This window comes from Ochotona princeps, unplaced genomic scaffold, assembly GCF_030435755.1.
Source record: "Ochotona princeps isolate mOchPri1 unplaced genomic scaffold, mOchPri1.hap1 HAP1_SCAFFOLD_138, whole genome shotgun sequence".
In the NCBI taxonomy this organism is placed as follows: domain Eukaryota; kingdom Metazoa; phylum Chordata; class Mammalia; order Lagomorpha; family Ochotonidae; genus Ochotona; species Ochotona princeps.
Genome location: NW_026699349.1, coordinates 90,443 through 108,599, shown reverse-complemented (window position 1 = coordinate 108,599; position 18,157 = coordinate 90,443). Strand labels below are relative to the sequence as shown.

Here is an 18,157-nt window from a genome sequence, read left to right as displayed (position 1 = left end):
TCTGGTATTTCGCTCATGACCCTAACCCTGACCCTAATCTGACTTCTGGTACTGTTACTGCCCGCAGACACTTGGCCTGGAGTTTGCAATGTCACTTATGTATCCTGCTATTTTCCTCAATCACCAAATTGTTCTTAGTTGTAGCACTGATTTCCCTTGCTTTCTCTAAGAATATTGAAGACTTGTGCCAGTACAGTTCTCCCGTCTCAGGCCTCCCGTCATGCTGTGTTCGATTCCACTGTGTGATGCACTGACCAGGAACACGTGGCAGTGGGCACTGTCTGCCTGTGCAGGCCTGAGGGGCATGTGTGTGACATCACGGTGCAGTCCCATCAGTTCCCATTCTAACGACATCGTTATTAGGAGTGCAAGTTCATTAGCCACGTACATGGGGGTTTATTGTGACTTCCTGTTGTAAAGCTGTTGCTGCTATCTGAAGTAGACCCACCTGGCTGTGATTTTTTAAAATTTTATTTTTCATACTGTTTGTTAAATGGGGCCCATGTGGATTAGGGTGAGGTGGACCAGGAATGCAGGAAGGTGGGTGAGACAAATGTTGCGGACTTTTTTTTTTTCTCCTGTGTCTGCAGGGGAGGAGAGAGAGAGTTGTTCCTTGCTGTCAAACTACAGCAGCACCCGGGATGCGGGGTGTTCCTGTGATGACGCCCCAGAGACCCTGATGTGGGGAAGTGTTCCAAGGGTGTACTTGAGTGGTTTCGACAACACTAAAACACTGTCAGTTTCATTGCTCCAGGGTTGAGAAGATCTTTCCCAAGTCTCTAGGTTGATGAACTCTGCCTTAATGCATCCACAGACCCAGGAACATGCTGCAAAGCTTGGCCAGGAGAATTGTCCAGCCTGTTCTGCTTTCCATCCTCTGATGAGGCAGCAGACATCCTCTGCTGGCCTACATGAGCTAGCCATCCTGTCCCCTGGGTGCAGCCGGACATACTGTTCACCACACCGGCGTCAGCAACTGAGGAGGCCTGGTTCCGATGCATGCGCTCCAAGATCAGACTACACATCCTGTGATTCCCCCTGTGGACAGGGTCTGAGTCTAGCAGTCCAGTTCAGGAGTCTCCCAAGAATGTTTGCCTGGGGTGACCTCAGACTTAGCTTTTATGTGTACCAGCCAGTGCAGGGTCAGGTGCGGTGTTACCTATACTAGCCAACACACATATGTGGAGTTAGCTGCCTGGTCAGTTCTGCCCCAGCTGCACATCTCACATGAACTGATAGATGCTATGGCCAGCTCAGTCCACCCAAGACCTGGTCCTCATGCTGTCACACTATCAGTGTGAACCAGCAGGTTCCATGGCCCAGTCAGGATGAATCCCAATAACCTCACCAGGCTCACCCCCAGACCCAGCCCTCATGTATGCCAACAGATGCTGACACCTTGTCCAGCTCTGGTTCTTGTACTCACCAGTGACAGGGGAGTGCCCACAGTTCCCCCACCGTGCATGTTCCCAGTCCTGGAGCTTGCACCTGTCAGGGAAATTGTGATCAATCCAGACATGCACTTGCCAGCTACTGCTGTGGCCCAGCTCAGCTGGCCTTCATTAACTCTGGCCCTCAAGCATGTCAGTGATGCAGCAGCCTAGCCTAGCCTGGGCCACCCCCAGAACGGCCCATCCCCAGCCCTGGTCTTGGGTGTGTTTGTGGATGATTCTACCCATCTTGGCACAGCCCACACAGTCTCAGTTCTCACTGGCAGGTGTAGCAACCCAGCCCAGCAAAGCATACTCATACCCTGTCCTGGCTCTACACCTGCCAGTGAGTGCTAAGGCCTGGCCCAGTTCAGTGTTGGCCCTGCCCCTGCAGTCCGCCCCCAGTGCCCTCTCCCTCCCCATCCCCCCATAGCCAGTAGCCTGTAGCCCATCCCCAGTACTGGCTCTACTCCAGCAGCTCACCCCTAGTGCTGGCCCCATCCCTGCAGACAGCCCTCAGTCCTGGCCCTGCCCCTGTTCTGACTCTGCCTGCCAGTGAGTGCTAAGGCCTGCCCCTGCCCCTGCAGCCCACCCTCAGCACTGGCCCCAGAGTTCTCCACTTAGCTTGAAAAAACAAAAGGAATAAACTACTATGCTGGTACACTGATGTACTTAACATAGATTTGGCATAAAGCAGGTCCAGAATGCCCACCAGCTACTGGCTGCTTCTCACCCATCAGTGTAACATGTGCCTAGGTACAAGGCAACCTAGACAGATGCCTGCAGCTGGGGTGGAGTGGTCCTTTTAAACAGGATGTGTTCTGTAGCTTTCTAAGCTTGATCCAAGTGTGGTGATGTAGCTTCACTGTTCCATCCCTAAAATCACATGTTCTAACTCGAAGTCCATTTCCTGTCATTTGAAATGGCAGCTTGTCATGCATCATGTGTCAGTACACATCAGTGGAGCCTCAACAGGCTTCCAAAGGAGGGCTGAAGAATGCTCTTAGAGGCAGCAGACTGGCTGTGGGTCCACAGGAGGCGTGGGCAGCTGCTCTGGTGCCCTCTTCTGTGTTGTGCCGTAGAGGCATCCATGAGAGTTGCTTCAAAGCTTGCTGCGGGGTGTAGACGTTGTTACCAAGCCCATAAGGAGAGGGCTCACCTGATCTTCTCCAGAATATACATGGTAGAACTTGAGAACCTCTATGGGAAACTTACCTGAGGAGATACCTGGTTACCTGTGCTGTGCCAGGTTGTGACAGTGATTAGAACGTTGTCTGTCCTTGTCCTCTGGGTTGCTCACCTGTCTTCAAGCACTTGGTGGGATTCTCTTGTGAATCCACTTGTCTGTTTCTCCTGTTTAGGCCAGCTCCTAGATAATATCTCTATTTCTGTGTGGATGCTGGTTTGTGGAAATGTTTTTTCCTCTGGAGATAAGTTTGATAATTTATATTTTTCTTAGAAATTATCCATTTGATTTTTTTTTTATTTTAAAGAGTTAGAGAGAGAGAGAGACATCACCTATCCACTGGTTAATTGCCCACATGGTTATAGTGGCCAGGGATGTTCTGTTTTGTGTGAGGCTATACATTTTTCTGGTTGCTAATTTAAGTGGTGTGTAGATTGTAACCATTGGTGTTCTCATTCTTACCAAACCTAAAAAGAAATTATGGATTTTGGTGTGTGTCTGCAGATCATGGTCCTCTGGGTCTCCATTGTGTACCCTTGGGCTGCTGTAAACACAGTATGGGGCCTGTGCTATCCTGTCCCCTGGGCTGCTGTGAGCATAGGACGGGGCCTTCCCTGTGTCCCCTGGGCTACCTTGTCCCTGGGCTGCTGTGAGCACAGGACGGGGCCTTCCCTGTGTCCCCTGGGCTACCCTGTCCCCGGGCTGCTGTGAGTACAGGACGGGGCCTTCCCTGTGTACCCTTGGGCTGCTGTGAGCACAGGATGGGGCCTTCCCTGTGCCCCCTGGGCTACCCTGTCCCCGGGCTGCTGTGAGCACAGGACGGGGCCTTCCCTGTGTTCCCTTGGGCTGCTGTGAGCACAGGACGGGGCCTTCCCTGTCCCCGGGCTGCTGTGAGCACAGGACGGGGCCTTCCCTGTGAGAATAAAATGGGGCCTTCCCTGTTTCTATCTGGGCCACCGTGAGGTCAGGATGGGGTCTTCTCTGTTTCCATCTGGCCTGATTCTTATTGTGAGGCTGTCCTAATGCTTGGTTGGTGTCTTGTCTGTGTTTGGTGTGGTCAGTGTTCTGATTAAGCTGTGAAGGGTCTCTGCCCATCTTTTCTGGGAGTTGCTGAGTGAGCAGGTGTTGAGCTTACCTGTGAGTGGGGTCTCGCTCACCTGTGAGTGTGGTCTCGCTCCTACAAGTATGGTTGATTGTGTTGACTGAATTGGGGATGCCAAGCCGGCTTTCCTCCTTGGACAGCCCCCAAGTCACTGTTTGTAATTACTTCTGCATGTACTGATGAGTTACACTTGCTGATCTGTTGTCGGGGAGTCTCCCCTTTGTATTCAGCTGGGATATTGTTCTGTTTGGGTGTGGTCAGCCCCTTGATAACCGTGTCGTGTCCTCTGCATCTGGTAATTCTATGACCTTCATAGATCTGCTCTGGCTTTCTTCTGATGAACAATGATTAATATTTGCACGGTATATATTGTTTAGCTTTAAAGATTCATTTATTTTTATTGGAAAGGCAGATCAGAATCACAGAGAGGAGAGATAAAGATCTTCCATTTGCTGGTTCACTCCCCAAATGGCTGCAATGGCTGGAGCTGAGCCAGTCTGAAGCCAGGAGCCAGGAGTTCTATCTGGGTCTCCCATGTGGATTCAGGGTCCTAAACCTTTTGGGTCATCCTCTACTGCTTTCCCAGGCTATACTCAGGCAGCTGGATGGGAAGTGGAGCAGCCAGGACACAGACTGGTGCCCACATGGGATCCTGGCACTTGCAAGGTGAGGATTTAGCTACTGAGCCATTGTGCCAGGCCCATATTGTCCACCGTTTTTGCTTTTAATCTAGCTTTAGAGTTAAATTTGAAGTAAATTTCTTGTATATAACATATAGATGGGTCATGTTTTCAATAAATTCACTGTGCCAATTCTCTGTGATTAAGCAAAATTGCTATTATGTTAGACCATGAATCTGTTAGTTTATTTTTGTTTTTTGTTTGTTGTTTTTTCATTTCTCTGCGGTTTCCTACATCCTGTGGGTTGTCTAGATGAATTTTAGAATTATACTTTGGTATATTTGTATTTTTTTGTGATTTATTGATTCATTTTATTTGAAAAGCAGAGAGACAGGGCCCTTCCCACTGCTGGTTCACTCCCCAGATGCAATAGCCAGTGACCAGTCTGGAGCCATGAGCCCAGAACCTGTTTTGGGTCCCCCAGTTGGGTACTTACTGTGTGTCTTGCTGCCTCCCAGGGTGGAATGCAGGCTGGCTGACGGGGAGCAGGCACGAGCACCCCTGCAGTGGTTTCAAGTGTGTGTCTTGTACAGCTTTGTCAGTGGTCGCTGTCAGTGTCACAACTGTATTCTATTGCTGAGGTTTCACCAGTTCAAGGGAAGGTCTCTTCTCCCTCCCGGTTTATGAGAGTGCATTCAGAATTGTAGCAGGTTATTGCAGTTTTTGCTCCAAGTGTTGCGTGTAGCCCAGAGCGCTCAGGCAGAAGGCGTGCGTGCTGTGGCATCTGCATTTCACTCGTGTTCTTTCTTCCTTGCTGTTGGCCAGTGCTTCTCCTTCGTAGTGGAGTTTCCGTTTGGAGCTCTTCTGTCACCCTTTTAGGGCAGCAGGTCTGCAGGTGACATTCTTGAGGTGTCTGCCCTTCATCGGAGGATGTCTTGGCCTTCCCTGCGTTCCTGAAGGATGTGTTCACTGGGTATAGAATTCTGGGTTGACAGTTCTTTTTTTTTCAGCACTTGAAAAACGTGTGCCTCTTCCTTCTGACCTCCATGGTTTCTGATGAGAAATCCACTGTCATTCGAATTGTTTCCTTCCTGTAGGTAAGATGTTTCTCTCTCACTGCTTTCGAGAATTTTCTCTTTGTCTTTGATTTCAGAAGTGTGACTGCAATGTGTTTTGGTGTGGACCTCTGTTCATCCTGTTTGGGTTTGTTCAGCTTCTTGAACCTGAAGGCTTGTGTCTGTTGCCACATTTGGAGATATTCTATCTGTTGTGTTTTGGAATACCTCTTTAACTCTGCCTCATCTCTTTTCTTTCCAAGACTCTGGGGACATAAATGTTAGATCTGTGCTGGAGTCCCAAAGGCCCCTGTGCCCTAGTCACTTGATCAGTCTGTTTTCCCTCTGTTGTTCAGACTGGATAACTCCTGATGTGCTATCTTGTAGCTCCCTTATTCCACGGTTGGGGCTGTACTTTTTTTAGTTGCTGTACTTTTCCATTCTGCAGCTTTCATTGGGTCCTTCATTTCCTGTTTTGCATTTGTTTCAGGCGTGCCTCCCGTTGTCTGTGGAGCATGTTTGTGATAGAAGCTTTTAGAAGCTGTGTCAGCGGAGTCTGCTGTCTGCATCATGCATGTGGCAACTGTCTCTCCACATTTGGGCTGATATCTCCCTGATTATGGATGTGTCAGTGTCTCTTGGTTGATGTTTAGATGCCTTGGTCATTGTGCCATGATCTTCTGTCTTGCCAGTGTTGTGAGCTCTGATTATTGCATCATGGCCTCTGGTCTTGCCAACACTGCAAGCTTTGGTATTACATCATGAGCTTTAGTATCGTGTCAAGAGGTTTCATGTTGCATCATGAGCCTTCATATTGTGTCACAAGTCTGGATAGCTCACTGTGAGCCTTGGTATCATCCCATGCACTTGGGTGTTGCATCAGGAGTTCCTGAGTCTTGTTTCTGCTGTCTGCTGTGTACCACTCTGGCGGGAGGTGGGTCAGGAGTGGGTCAGATTGGCAGACATGATGGACATGGAGGTGCTTCACATAACCTCCTCATTACTCCTGGTCCAGGACAGGAGTCCCAGATCCTGCACATGTGGCACCTTGCCCAGGAGAGGAGGGCGTTATCTTGCTGTTCTCCACATGGCTGCTGCTGACACACAGTTGCTGACTTTGTTGCCTGCTGGTGGTCAAGGCTCTGGCTTTCCAGTAGAACTGGCTCTGCTGAGCTGAGGGGCAGGGGGTGCCTTCTCTTGCCAAGTGAAGCCGAGTCCACACCGGCCGTGTTTCCATAGGGTGGGGTGGGCATCTCTGGCACACCCTCAACTCTGCCTGATGCCACCCAGCAGGGTGTTGGAAATGGTAGGACCCGGGCGAGATATGTGGAAGTCTGGTCTCTCCAGGCAGCCTGTGCTGGTGTGAGTGGAAGGGAGCCTTGGCTGTTCTGTGGAGTTTGGCTGTGGCGAAGCAGTTGTCATCAGGGACATTCCCAGCTTGCTAAGCTGCCCTTTGCCTGGTTGTTTCCAGGGAGAGCTGGGTTCCCTCTGGGCCTGTTGAAATCTTCTGGCCCTTCTGATTGCTGAGAAGAAAGAGCGTCTAACCCCACAGCCTCTCAGGTCGGCTTCACACAGGACGCCCAAGGCCGTGTCCATTCAGTCGTGCTGCGGGGGTGTGGGTGGCAAACACTCCTGCCCCATCTTTCCCAAGCTACATCTTCAGTTCACATTTACATGTGGGGTGGGGAGGGCCAGGCTCTTCACCCGCTCTGGCCCCTCAGTGCCGCTTGTGGGCGAGACCAGGCTGTGGCCACTGAGCCACTGTGGCGCTCCGGTAAAAAATCAGGGAATGAGTATAATTTTCATTCAGGAATACTTTCTGGAATTGTACTCTTAATTTTTCTGTTACATTGTTTTGTTTTCGTGTCTCATGAACATTCCAGTTGCGTGAATACTGGCTCTCCTCTGCCTGTTTCCCATACGCTCTTCTCTGCCCCGCACTTTCAGCCATGTGTGTGTCTGTTCTCCCGTTGCCTCGTGATTTCCAAGAGGACGTGGGTTGGGCGGGCGCCACCTGGCCCCTGGGGTTCCTTGGCCATGCTTACTCTGCATGTTGGGGGCTGACGGGTGGCGTTTCTCCACAGGAGCAGTTGCTTCATTGTCGTCCACTTTCTGTTTGCTTCCTGCAGCAGAGGGGACACTGTGGGTGGTCAGGAGCTCCCCGTCCTATTTCCTTGGACTGAGTGCAGGGACCTGCGGGCACTGAGTTTTTGGCGGTGACACACCCTGCGATGTCTGTCCATGGCCACCTGTCTCCCACCTTACCCAGCACACCCTTCCCTCAGCGGCCCCTCCAGACCACACATTTCCCTTCCGGTGAGCCCAGCGCTCTGGTCTAGCCTGCTTCTGCCCATGGTACCAGGTTTCTCCACAGGGCCATGTCTGCTAGGACAAACATCTCCCCACCCCCAGCACCTGCTATGCAGTCCTCGCTGGCTGATTCTGGGGGTCTCAGATGTTTATCGCCGCACTCCTGTGTGCATCGGGTTTGCAGTGTTCTTGTTTCCCAGTGCTGCCCTTGTGGACTGTGGGTCCTTGCTCTCTTCCCTCATTCGCCATGTGATTTTGCAGAGAATTTTAATTTTGGTGGCTGCTATTGTAAGTAAGAACTGCTGGGAACCATATTAGCCATATTAGTCTGCAGCACTTGTGGTTATGGCTAGGGAGGGCTTCCGTCCATTGGTTTATCCCCCAAACACCAAAGCCAGGAGCTGCAGTTTCTATCTGGTTTCGAGCCAGAGATGAGGAGCTGTTATTGCTCCTCCCAGGGTCTGCATTCGCAGGAAGTTGGAGTTGGGAGTCGTACCAGGTGCAGACGCCGTAACTAATGGGCTGAGAGCCTGTTGGCCGCCTCTCCCTTCCCACCTTCTGTCTGTCTGGTACCTTCCATTTCCCAGGCTTTGTCCATTCAAGCAACCTGTGAAGTCACCCCTTGTCCTACTGCCCCTTGTACCACTCCCGCCTGACCCCGACTTTCCACTTTCCTCCGAGCTGCTATCTCTATTGGGGCTCAGCCTGTCTGGCTGGCTGCCATGTTTAAGGGCTTAGATTTCACTCCAGGAATTTTCTGTTACAAGCTTAGACATGTTGCTTCTAGAACATCATTCCTCCTGAGTTTCACTGGTTCCTTATTGCAGTCATGGTTCTGAATGGCAGCAGTTTCTGTAGCAAATGGTGTCTTTTCCTTTCACTATGGATTTTGTCGTCCCTTCTCTTATTTCATCACTCCTTGTGTTTCAGACCATCCACTTGAGTTTCTTTTTTCCTCTCTTCCATGTGAAGAAAATCTTAATTTCTTTAAAGGCTTGATGGTGGTAAATTCTTGGCATTGAAAAGCAGTTCTGCCTTCTATGGGTTCTTGTCACTCAGAGCATCTCGCTGTGTGTGCACTTCAGCTGCCCTGCTGGGAAGCCAGGCTTTGGTCCATGGCATCATCTTTTGTCCAAGTCGACGTCATCTTTTTTTTACCAGTCATCTCAAAATTTGTGGAGTGGGTTTGTTAGAATTGGCGTCTGGACAAAGGGTCCTCACTGGATGTCCTCTGTGACTGTAGGCATCGTGGGGCTGTGTGGAACCTCCCATGTCCCGCGTGCTGCCGTGTCCTCAGTGAGCCTGCTGCCTGCTCACAGGATGCAGCACAGTGGCTTCTGACACTCTTCAGATTCTGTAGTCCAGGCTGTTCTGTACATTTGGGATAGCCTGGCATCCACCCATGAGGTGCAGGGGTATCCTGTACTTTTGAAAACCCAAAGATGGTGCAGGACCTTCCCCACATCACCCTGTCAGGGAGCTAGGTGTCCAGAGGTGACCGTGGTGGCTCAGGCTCAGTGTCTTCTCAGCGGACTGTCTATTCCTCATTGTGCTGTGCCAGAGCTCTGTCAGGTCCTGCTCTGTGCATTGTTCACATGGGTCAGTGAGTTCAGCCCAGCCGTCCGCTGGCCTCTGGTGTACCCAGTGCCTCTCCCCAGGCCTGTGGTTTCAGTAAGGACCAAGAGTACATAAGGTGAGAGAGTATTGTTCCCCTGCATTTGACTGACTTTTTCTGGAGAAAGAACTTAGCCCTTGAACCGGCTGGTTCCGAGTTTGTTCAGTTCTCCCTCTGTGGGCCTTCAGATGAGTGGCTTAGTGGCCTGGCAGCCAATGATCTGGCTGGTGAGAGTTTCAAGGAGGCGGAACTGTTGGTGGGAGCATGTTTGCTGTCACCCTGTCTGTGAACAGCTCCTCATCCTCCTCCCATGTGGGTCCCTGTTGTACATGTCCCCGGCAGTGTTGCACCTACCCTGCCCTGGGCCTGCCCAGTCCTCCAGGGCACCACTCCTGAGATTGTGTCCCAACTCTCCTCAGTGCCTGTGTTAGGAGGCCAGCAACATGGGAGTGCTCGCTGTTGGCAGCCCCAGGGTGGCACTCAGCCAGGGAGCCCAGCTGTGTGCCTGTGGACATGACCTTAGGGTGTTGGGGAGCCCGATGCCCACACTGTGTGAGGCTTCCTTGACAACTACACAGGTACAGCTTCCTCAACCTCCTCACTACTCTTGTTCCCCTACAGTGGGGCGCACCTTCAGGAGCTACACTTACTGGGCCAAGGGCACACCAGATATTCCTGGTCCACTTAAAAGAAGCTGGCACCATGTAGGCTTGCTGTCGCTGTGTGTGCACACTGACCCTGTGTGTGCTGTGTGTGCTCACTGTGTGTGTGTGTGTGTTCACTATCCCCAAGCTTGCCATCAGTTTTCTAGAAGTTCACAGCATGAGTTTTCTTCTGACATTACAGAGACTGCTTGTTTGGGTTCACCACTTCCTTGCTACTCATTTTTCAACATGTTTCATTCCCGTACTCAGGCCTTACTGCCTGATTTTCTCTGTGATTTTCTTCATAATATGCTCTGAAGACAGTGGAGCCCTAGGAAAACAGGTTAGAGCATAGTAACCTCCCTATGCAACTTCACAACAGCAAGAGTCCTCACAACAAATACAGACTCTATAAAGCAGTGAAAGAAGCCACCCCGGGGGGTGCATGCATGGGGTTGCACAGGTACCACCGGCAGCTGGTGTGGCCCGTGCTGGACCGAGCTATCCTGAGGGTGGAGGGTGCGTGAGGCTCCTGCGCTGCATGGCCTCTGTCTGATGGACAGATGCTGGGCAGGAGGCTGGCCTCTGGGTCTGCTGCCACATCCAGGCACTGTCTGCCTTGGTCCTTTTCCTCCTGGCACAGCCTGACATGGGTAGTGGGTGGTTTTCCTTTCTTTCTCTTGCTTCTATATTTTTGCCCAGAGAGAGAATTAATTGACTTTAAGCGACTTTATTAGAGGCTACAGAGGTGCTGGCTCAGTTCTGTGGACTTTGGTTCCTGGTTCACCATTCGAAACTCACTAGACCGTTCCTCACCTTGAACCTGCCATGTCTGAAGTGCTGCCCTCAGTCCTGGCAAACTCACATCCCTCTGTCCTGCCTAAGGTGTTAAGCTTAGAGTTCAGATATGACTGACTTTAAATCTTCTTTTCTCAACTATTTATTTGAAATGCGGAGTTGTGTATGTGGCAGGTCGGGCCGGGGGTGGAACTTCCACCTTTGGCTGACTTGCCCAAATGGCTGAAATAGTCTGGGCCAGGCCAGAGCTGGAACTGGGGATTCCATTTTGTCTCTGTCTTGGTGGCAGGGCTGGACCCAGCGCTGGAGCTGCAGGCTGCCTTCTAGGCACTCAGCAAGCTGGAGCACCTGCACTCAAGCTGACCCTCAGCTGTCAGATGCCGCGTTCTCTGGGGAACTTTAACCACTGTAATGCAGCTTAGGTCCTCTCCACTGTATTCTGTGAGATGATAAAGTGTCATTTCAGGTGGGCAGGAGTGGGAGTATGGCCCAATGGTCAGGAGGCCCATTGTGCTGCTTGTGTATTGTATCTGCATGGCTCTATTCAATTGTGGCCTCTGGCTCCTGTTGTGGTTTCCTGCTAACAGAACCTTGTGTCTTTACTGGACCAGTAGGAGTTCATCTGCCGTCTTTGGCCTTGGAATAGGCCAGGTTGTCATGGATGTTTGAAGTGAGAACCAGCAGATGGCAGATCTTCCTGTTTGTGTGTTTCCAACTCTTCTTTTCAAATAAAAACTGAAACAGAATCGACATAGGAGGAAAATTCTGCTGTGTCGCAAGTGTCCTGGGAAGTGAGGGTGTGAGTTTTCCCCGAATTCTCCTAATTGGGAACATGCGGGGCTTTCGTGAGACACCCGAGGGTTCATGTCTGCTTTTCTCCAAGCTAAGGGGCACCCAGAGGTGGCCCCTGTAACCCCAAAGGTGTGCTTAGGTGGCTGGTCAGTTTTCTTTTCCTGAGGTTCTCAACCCAAGTTTGGCAGGTTACCGCCCAAGGGACTGCTTAGGTATAGCTTTGATTTCCTCACCTGGGAGAGGGGGTAGGTTGCCGTGTGTGCCCTCAGGTGTGGGGTGTGAGTGGCAGGCTGCTGTGTGTGCCCTTGGGTGTGGGGTGTGAGTGGCAGGCTGCTGTGTGTGCCCTCGGATGTGGGGTGTGGGATGTGAGGGGCAGGCTGCTGTGTGTACCCTCGGATGTGGGGTGTGGGGAACAAGGTGCTGTGTGTGCGTGCCCTCAGGTGTGGGGTGTGGGGAACAAGGTGCTGTGTGTGCCCTGGCCTGTGGAGTGTGGGGCAGGCTGCTATGACTGGGAGGGGAGGGTGAGCTGCCTCCCTTTGTCTGGTTCCTGGCCCACGCTCATATTAACCTCCTGTCCACTTCACACATTTCTTCTTGTGGCTGGTCCGTCCTTGCCAGCAGCACATCTGGTTTGTTGTTCATGGTGATGCTTTGCCCTGCTTGTCCTCCTTTTGCGTCTTATGTCTTCTCTGATCTTCTCATTGAAGATCTCTGTTGGGAGAGACGCTCGTGTGGCTCTGTGTCCCTGTAGCAGCAACATTGGCTGGCATCCAGATTGGTTAATTTTTCCAGTTAACTTGTTCTGGAGTTTCCTATATTATTATTGTGAAGGAATCTGGGAAAATCTGGCTTTTAAATAATAGTGAATATTTCTTGTTGTATTAGTAATGCATGCTTATCATGGAGACATTTTCTGAAAGCTAAAAAGGTTGTGAGTGGATGGAGAATCTCTCCTCTCTGTAATTCCGACTTTCACATAAATAGGGGCAGTGCCGTGGTGTGGCGGACTGAGCCTTGGCCCAGAACGCTGGCAGCCCATGAGAGCACCGGTTTGAGTGCTGCTGCTCAGCTTCTGATCCCAGCTCCCTGCTGTGGCCTGAGAAAGCAGTGGAGGAGGGCGCCCCCATGTGGGAGACCTGGGAAAAGCTCCTGGGTACTGGCTTTGGATTGACTCAACTCTGACTGTTGAAGCCATTTGGGGAGTGAACTAGCAGATGAAAAATCTTTCTCTCTCTGTAAGTCTGCTGTTCCGATAAAAATAAATATTTTCAAGAAAGGAAGGAAGGGAAGGAGGGAGAGAGAAAGGAAGGAAAGAAGGGCAGGAAGGAAGCAAAGAAAGGGAAAGAGAAAGAGAGAGAGAGACATAAATAAATCTTTAGAAGAAAGGGTTGGGGGAAAAAAACCCTAAAATGACTGAGGTTGCCTGTGTTGGCTCTAGTGCTATGTGCGTGCTTACGTACAGCTGAGCTGTTCCTGCCTGTGGGTCTGCAGCCTGCCTCTTGAACCTGCTGCTGGTTGAGTCTGTCTGGGGCCAGCCCAGCTTTGTGGCATCTTTACATCTGTGATGTGGAGCGTCGTACTGGTGGTTTGCCTCGACCCCGGCTGTGGTTGCTGTCACAGTTGTCACACGGTCATGCTCCCCTGTGTGCAACCATGTCTCAACCATTTGCCCCTACCATGGGCCACAGTTATGTTTTATTGGCCTCTGTTGAGGGAGCATTCTGTGCCTGCACCCTAACATAACAGCTATGTCCTTGTAGGCAGCCACGTGGACCTGGAGAGCCAGGCCGAGGGGAAGAAGGAGGTGGAGGCAGACGACGTGATGAGGAGCGGTCCCCGGCCCATTGTCCCATACAGCTCCATGTTCTGTTTGAGCCCTACAAACCTGTGAGTCACTTTCCGCACTGTACTCCCAGCACCCCCCACAGGAGCCACACAGCAACACACATGGCTGAGCCATGGGCATCTGAGGTCACCACAACAGTGCCTTCTCACTCTGTGGGCAGGAGACAGACTCAGGTCATGTGACTCTGTGACTTTCTCACACACAGAGCTGTGGTAGCTCTGACACACACATACAACACAGAGCTGTGGTAGCTCTGTGACACACACTCACACACCTGTGTTATCTCTGTGACACACACCTGTGTTAGCTCTGTGACACACACACACAGCTGTGTTAGCTCTGTGACACACACACAGCTGTGTTAGCTCTGTGACACACACACACAGCTGTGTTAGCTCTGTGACGTACACTCTCACACACAGCTGTGTTAGCTCTGTGACGTACACTCTCACACACAGCTGTGGTAGCTCTGTGACACACACAGCTGTGTTAGTTCTATGATGCACACTCACACACACAGCTGTGGTAGCTCTGTGACACACACACACAGAGCCAGGTGAGCTGAAGTAGGAGGTAGGTGTGATGTTGAGTTGACATCTGCCAGATGAGGTCATGGGTGCAGTTCCTCCCAGTGAGTGTCCTGATGGGCACTGTGAGCTGTGGGCACTTACTCTGCCAGATAGTCCCACAGCTTCCTTCTGAGCTCCAATGACACCCACACCTGTCTGCGCTGTCCTGCTTGGCCCATGGCCATCTGCTCTCTGTGTCCCCACAGGCTGCGCCGTTTCTGCCATTACATCGTCACCATGCGGTACTTTGAGATGGTCATCCTCACAGTCATCGCCTTGAGCAGCATCGCCCTGGCCGCTGAGGACCCCGTGCGGACCGACTCACCCAGGAACAACGTGCGTGGCTGGGGCTGGGGTCCGGCGTCCTTGTCTCCTTGGAAAGCACTGGGGTGTGCTTGGGCTACTGCTGCAAGGGCTATCCTGGAGGCCTCTGTCCATGTCTGCTCCCAGACCTCTGCACATGGTCCCCGATTGACTGGCTGTGTGCTGAGAGACTGGAGGAAATCCTAGCGTCACTGAGATGGCCCTGGCTTGGGCTCAGAGGGAGAGGCCACTGAGATGGCCCTGGCTTGGGCTCGCAACCTGGCCTTGGACACAGTTCTCCTCTATTTCCAGGCTCTGAAGTACATGGACTACATTTTCACTGGTGTCTTTACCTTTGAGATGGTGATAAAGGTGAGAATGCTACCTAATGAGCGCTTCACTCAACTTCCCTGGAGAAGAGACAGAGGGTTGTGGGGCCATGTGAGGGAACATGCACATGTGTATGCACATGAGGACCATAGCATGTGTGCACACAGTGTGACTGCTGAGGGTGTGGCGTGTGTGCACACAGTGTGACTGCTGAGGGTGTGGTGTGTGTGCACACAGTGTGACAGTGTGAGGGTGTTGGTGTGTGTGCACACAGTGTGACAGCTGAGGGTGTGGTGTGTGTGCACACAGTGTGACAGTGTGAGGGTGTGGTGTGTGTGCACACAGTGTGACAGCTGAGGGTGTTGGTGTGTGTGCACACAGTGTGACAGCTGAGGGTGTGGCGTGTGTGCACACAGTGTGACAGTGTGAGGGTGTTGGTGTGTGTGCACACAGTGTGACAGCTGAGGGCATTGGTGTGTGCATACAGTGTGACAGTGTGAGGGTGTTGGTGTGTGTGCACACAGTGTGACAGCTGAGGGTGTGGCGTGTGTGCACACAGTGTGACAGTGTGAGGGTGTTGGTGTGTGTGCACACAGTGTGACAGTGTGAGGGTGTTGGTGTGTGTGCACACAGTGTTACAGTTGAGGGCTGTGGTGTGTGCACAAGTGTGATGGCCCGGCTCCACTGCACTTGATCCTGAATTATGAGGCAGGGAGTGGGAGGGCTTAGCTCCCCCTGGAGGCCACATGTGTTCATTGGGGCTGGAGGCCTCGGAGAGGTAGTCAGGCACAGGAGCAAGCTGAGTGCGTGCTGACGTCTGCCTCTGGAGAGAATGAGGCTGCCATCTCCTGTAGTCTTGATTTTCCTTCCTCTAAGTCTCAGTTTCCAGTGATGCCTTGCTTGTGTCTGAACACATGTTCATTCACATGGATGTGCCAGCTCAGCGCCCTGTGAGTCTGGACATTGGGCTTGTCTTTGTTCTGGAGTGGGTCCTACCCTGAAGTGTTTTTCTCCCCTGAAGATGATCGATTTGGGGCTGCTGCTACACCCTGGAGCCTACTTTCGGGATCTGTGGAACATTCTGGACTTCATCGTGGTCAGTGGTGCCCTGGTTGCATTCGCCTTCTCGTAAGTAACCACCACCTCCCCCTCGCCCGTGTTAGTCCCTGGGAAGCCCTGCAAGCCGTAACAGGGCTGGGTGTGTCTGGAGGAGGGGAGGACCCCGGGGCTTCCGTCAGCTTCATAACTGGCCATGTGGCGCTCTCCCCACCTTTTTAGGCCTGGGCTCCATAGGGCCTATGTCGTCCATGGTGGCTGGGGCTCTGGGATTGGGGACTCATGCCACTGGCTTATGTGGCATCTGCAGTGGAGGCTGGCCTCCTTGGAGACCTGGGGGATCCCATGCTCACAGCCCAGCATGGCTGGGGGACATCTTCTGTAAGAAGGGGGAGACTCCCTGGGCCCTGCGTGAAGGGGATGGGGTTCGTGGGACTGATGCAAGGAGATAGAGCAGGTGCTGTGGGCTGAGGTCCAGGCGAGGTCTCACTTCTGACCCCGCGGGGAGAGCTGCACCGAGACAAGGGCCTCCTCTCTGCTGTTGTACCACTGACACTGTTCTTTTTGTCTTTCTGTTGCTGGACTCTCGGTAGGAGCTTCATGGGGTAATGCCTCCGCCCCCTCCCCATCCCACCCATGGCACGCACATGGCCCCTGGGCTGGGCCATTGCCACTTCACTCTCGCCATCCACCTCACTCATCGGGGCTGCATGCTAACAGCCGTGTCCAGGCCACACACTCATGATATGCTTCAGGGGTGGGAGCTGGGCAGGGCCCACTTTGGGGAATAGTCTCCCAGAAGGCAGGGTGTCGTGGGAGCCAGGCTCCAGGGTGGATGTCAGCTTGGAGGACCCTCCCTGTGGGATGGGGTCCAGGGTGCAGGACACTGGCAGGTGCCATTGCCTTGGCTCATCCCCGGAGCACACACTGCCTCTTTACTGGCCACAGTGGCCCTGTAGCTCCCAGTCTCCCTGCCCATCTCATGGGCCTTCTCCTATGAGGATGGAAGGGAAACCTACACTGGAGACCTGGTAGGAGCCCTCAGAAATGGAGCAGGGGACTAGGAGGACAGGAGGGGCAGGAGAGGAGCCCACTTGGAGTCTGCACAGACCCCCAGACGGCTGCCTCCTCGTGGGAAACCTCCCAGAAGCCCCTGCTGCCTCTGCCCCCCTGCACCTGCCATCCGGTGCTGCTGTCAGCCGGGAAACTGGCATGAACGTGTGTGCTGGGACATACTGTTACCCTGTAGTCAGCTTAGTTTGGCATTTGAAAGTGGTTGGATGTAGGCATGTGGCCATGGCCTGTGGCATTCTCTGCTCACGAGAAAGGCCTGGTCCTGTAGCTCACATTGCGAACTTAGCCTGAGTTTGCTGGAGTCCAGGGAGGACAGCCCAGGCCCCTGCCCCCCACCCCCAGGTCACGTCCCCATGTTCTGGCCACGCCCGAATGCAGACCATGACCCATATGCAGGCCACACCCACCATGTGCTGGCCCTGCCTAAATGCAGACCACGCCCCTCACTCAAGTCACATCCCATGTGCCAGCCATGCCCTGTGTGCTGGCCACACCCAAATGCTGAGCATGCTCCATGTGATGACCACGCCCCCTAAATGCAGACCTTGCCCCTCAAGCTACCAACACTCTAGGGACCTCTGCTTGGGGATTCAGTGTGAATCCCCACCCTCACTGGGCTCCCCAAAACACTGGTGGCCTGGTCTGCGCTCTGATCCCCAGCCTCCCATCTGAACACCTTCCACTTGTCTCTTCCTGTTTGCTGCTTTCCTGGGGATGGGACCTCTGCTTCCATGTAGGCGGCTACTCCCTTCCCATCCCTCCCCTCTGCCCTCCCCTGGGCTCCTCTGTGTCCACCCTGGCCTCCGCACGGCCTCTGTCCTTGTGTGACATTGTCTTTGCCACTGCCCTTCTCTGCTCTCTTCCTTTCTGTCTAGAGACGGGGCTGCTTGGGCCTGTGAGGCAGGGCTCTTTCAGGGTGCATGGTAGGAGTGCAGAAAGGGGCTCCAGCTCTAAGAGTACAGGATCGTGGTGTTGGCCCCTGGACCCGAGGAGCTGGGCTGGGGATGCTGGGAATGGCTACTGTTGTTACTTCCCAACTGGAAGCCCAGCTTTGTTGGCCTGGCCCCAACCCCGTTCTCAGTGAGGCCCAGCACAGGCAGCCCACAAGAAGCAGGGCCTTGGCCTCCCTGCTCCTGGGTCCTCTGTCTTAGTGGGCTGGGGGGCAGGGTACACCACACCTGCTGTCTGCAGATTCTCCATCCTGAGACCCAAGCTCCTGTGGGCTGGGGGGCTGTCACCCCATACCTGTTGCCTGGGGACAGGGCACCCCACATCTGCCTGCAGATCCTCAATCCTGAGACCCAGGACTCAGATCCCTGTGGGCTGGGAGGGGGGCTGGCATGCCACACCTGCTGCCTGCAGATCCTCCATCCTGGGACCCAGGCCCTCGTGGGCTGTGGGGCAGCACACCCCACACCTGATGCCTG

General features: G+C 53.0%; 1 protein-coding gene across 1 annotated transcript in view; it reads left to right on the top strand.

Moving 5' to 3' along the window:
- CACNA1B (calcium voltage-gated channel subunit alpha1 B) overlaps positions 1 to 18,157 on the top strand; it is a 137,926-nt gene that overhangs the window by 63,643 nt on the left and 56,126 nt on the right. Inside the window, exons 21-24 of the mRNA XM_058659747.1 lie at positions 13,313 to 13,439; positions 14,174 to 14,303; positions 14,583 to 14,642; positions 15,622 to 15,728. Coding sequence (XP_058515730.1) covers positions 13,313 to 13,439; positions 14,174 to 14,303; positions 14,583 to 14,642; positions 15,622 to 15,728 — 424 coding nt within the window. The remainder of the gene's footprint in view (positions 1 to 13,312; positions 13,440 to 14,173; positions 14,304 to 14,582; positions 14,643 to 15,621; positions 15,729 to 18,157) is intronic.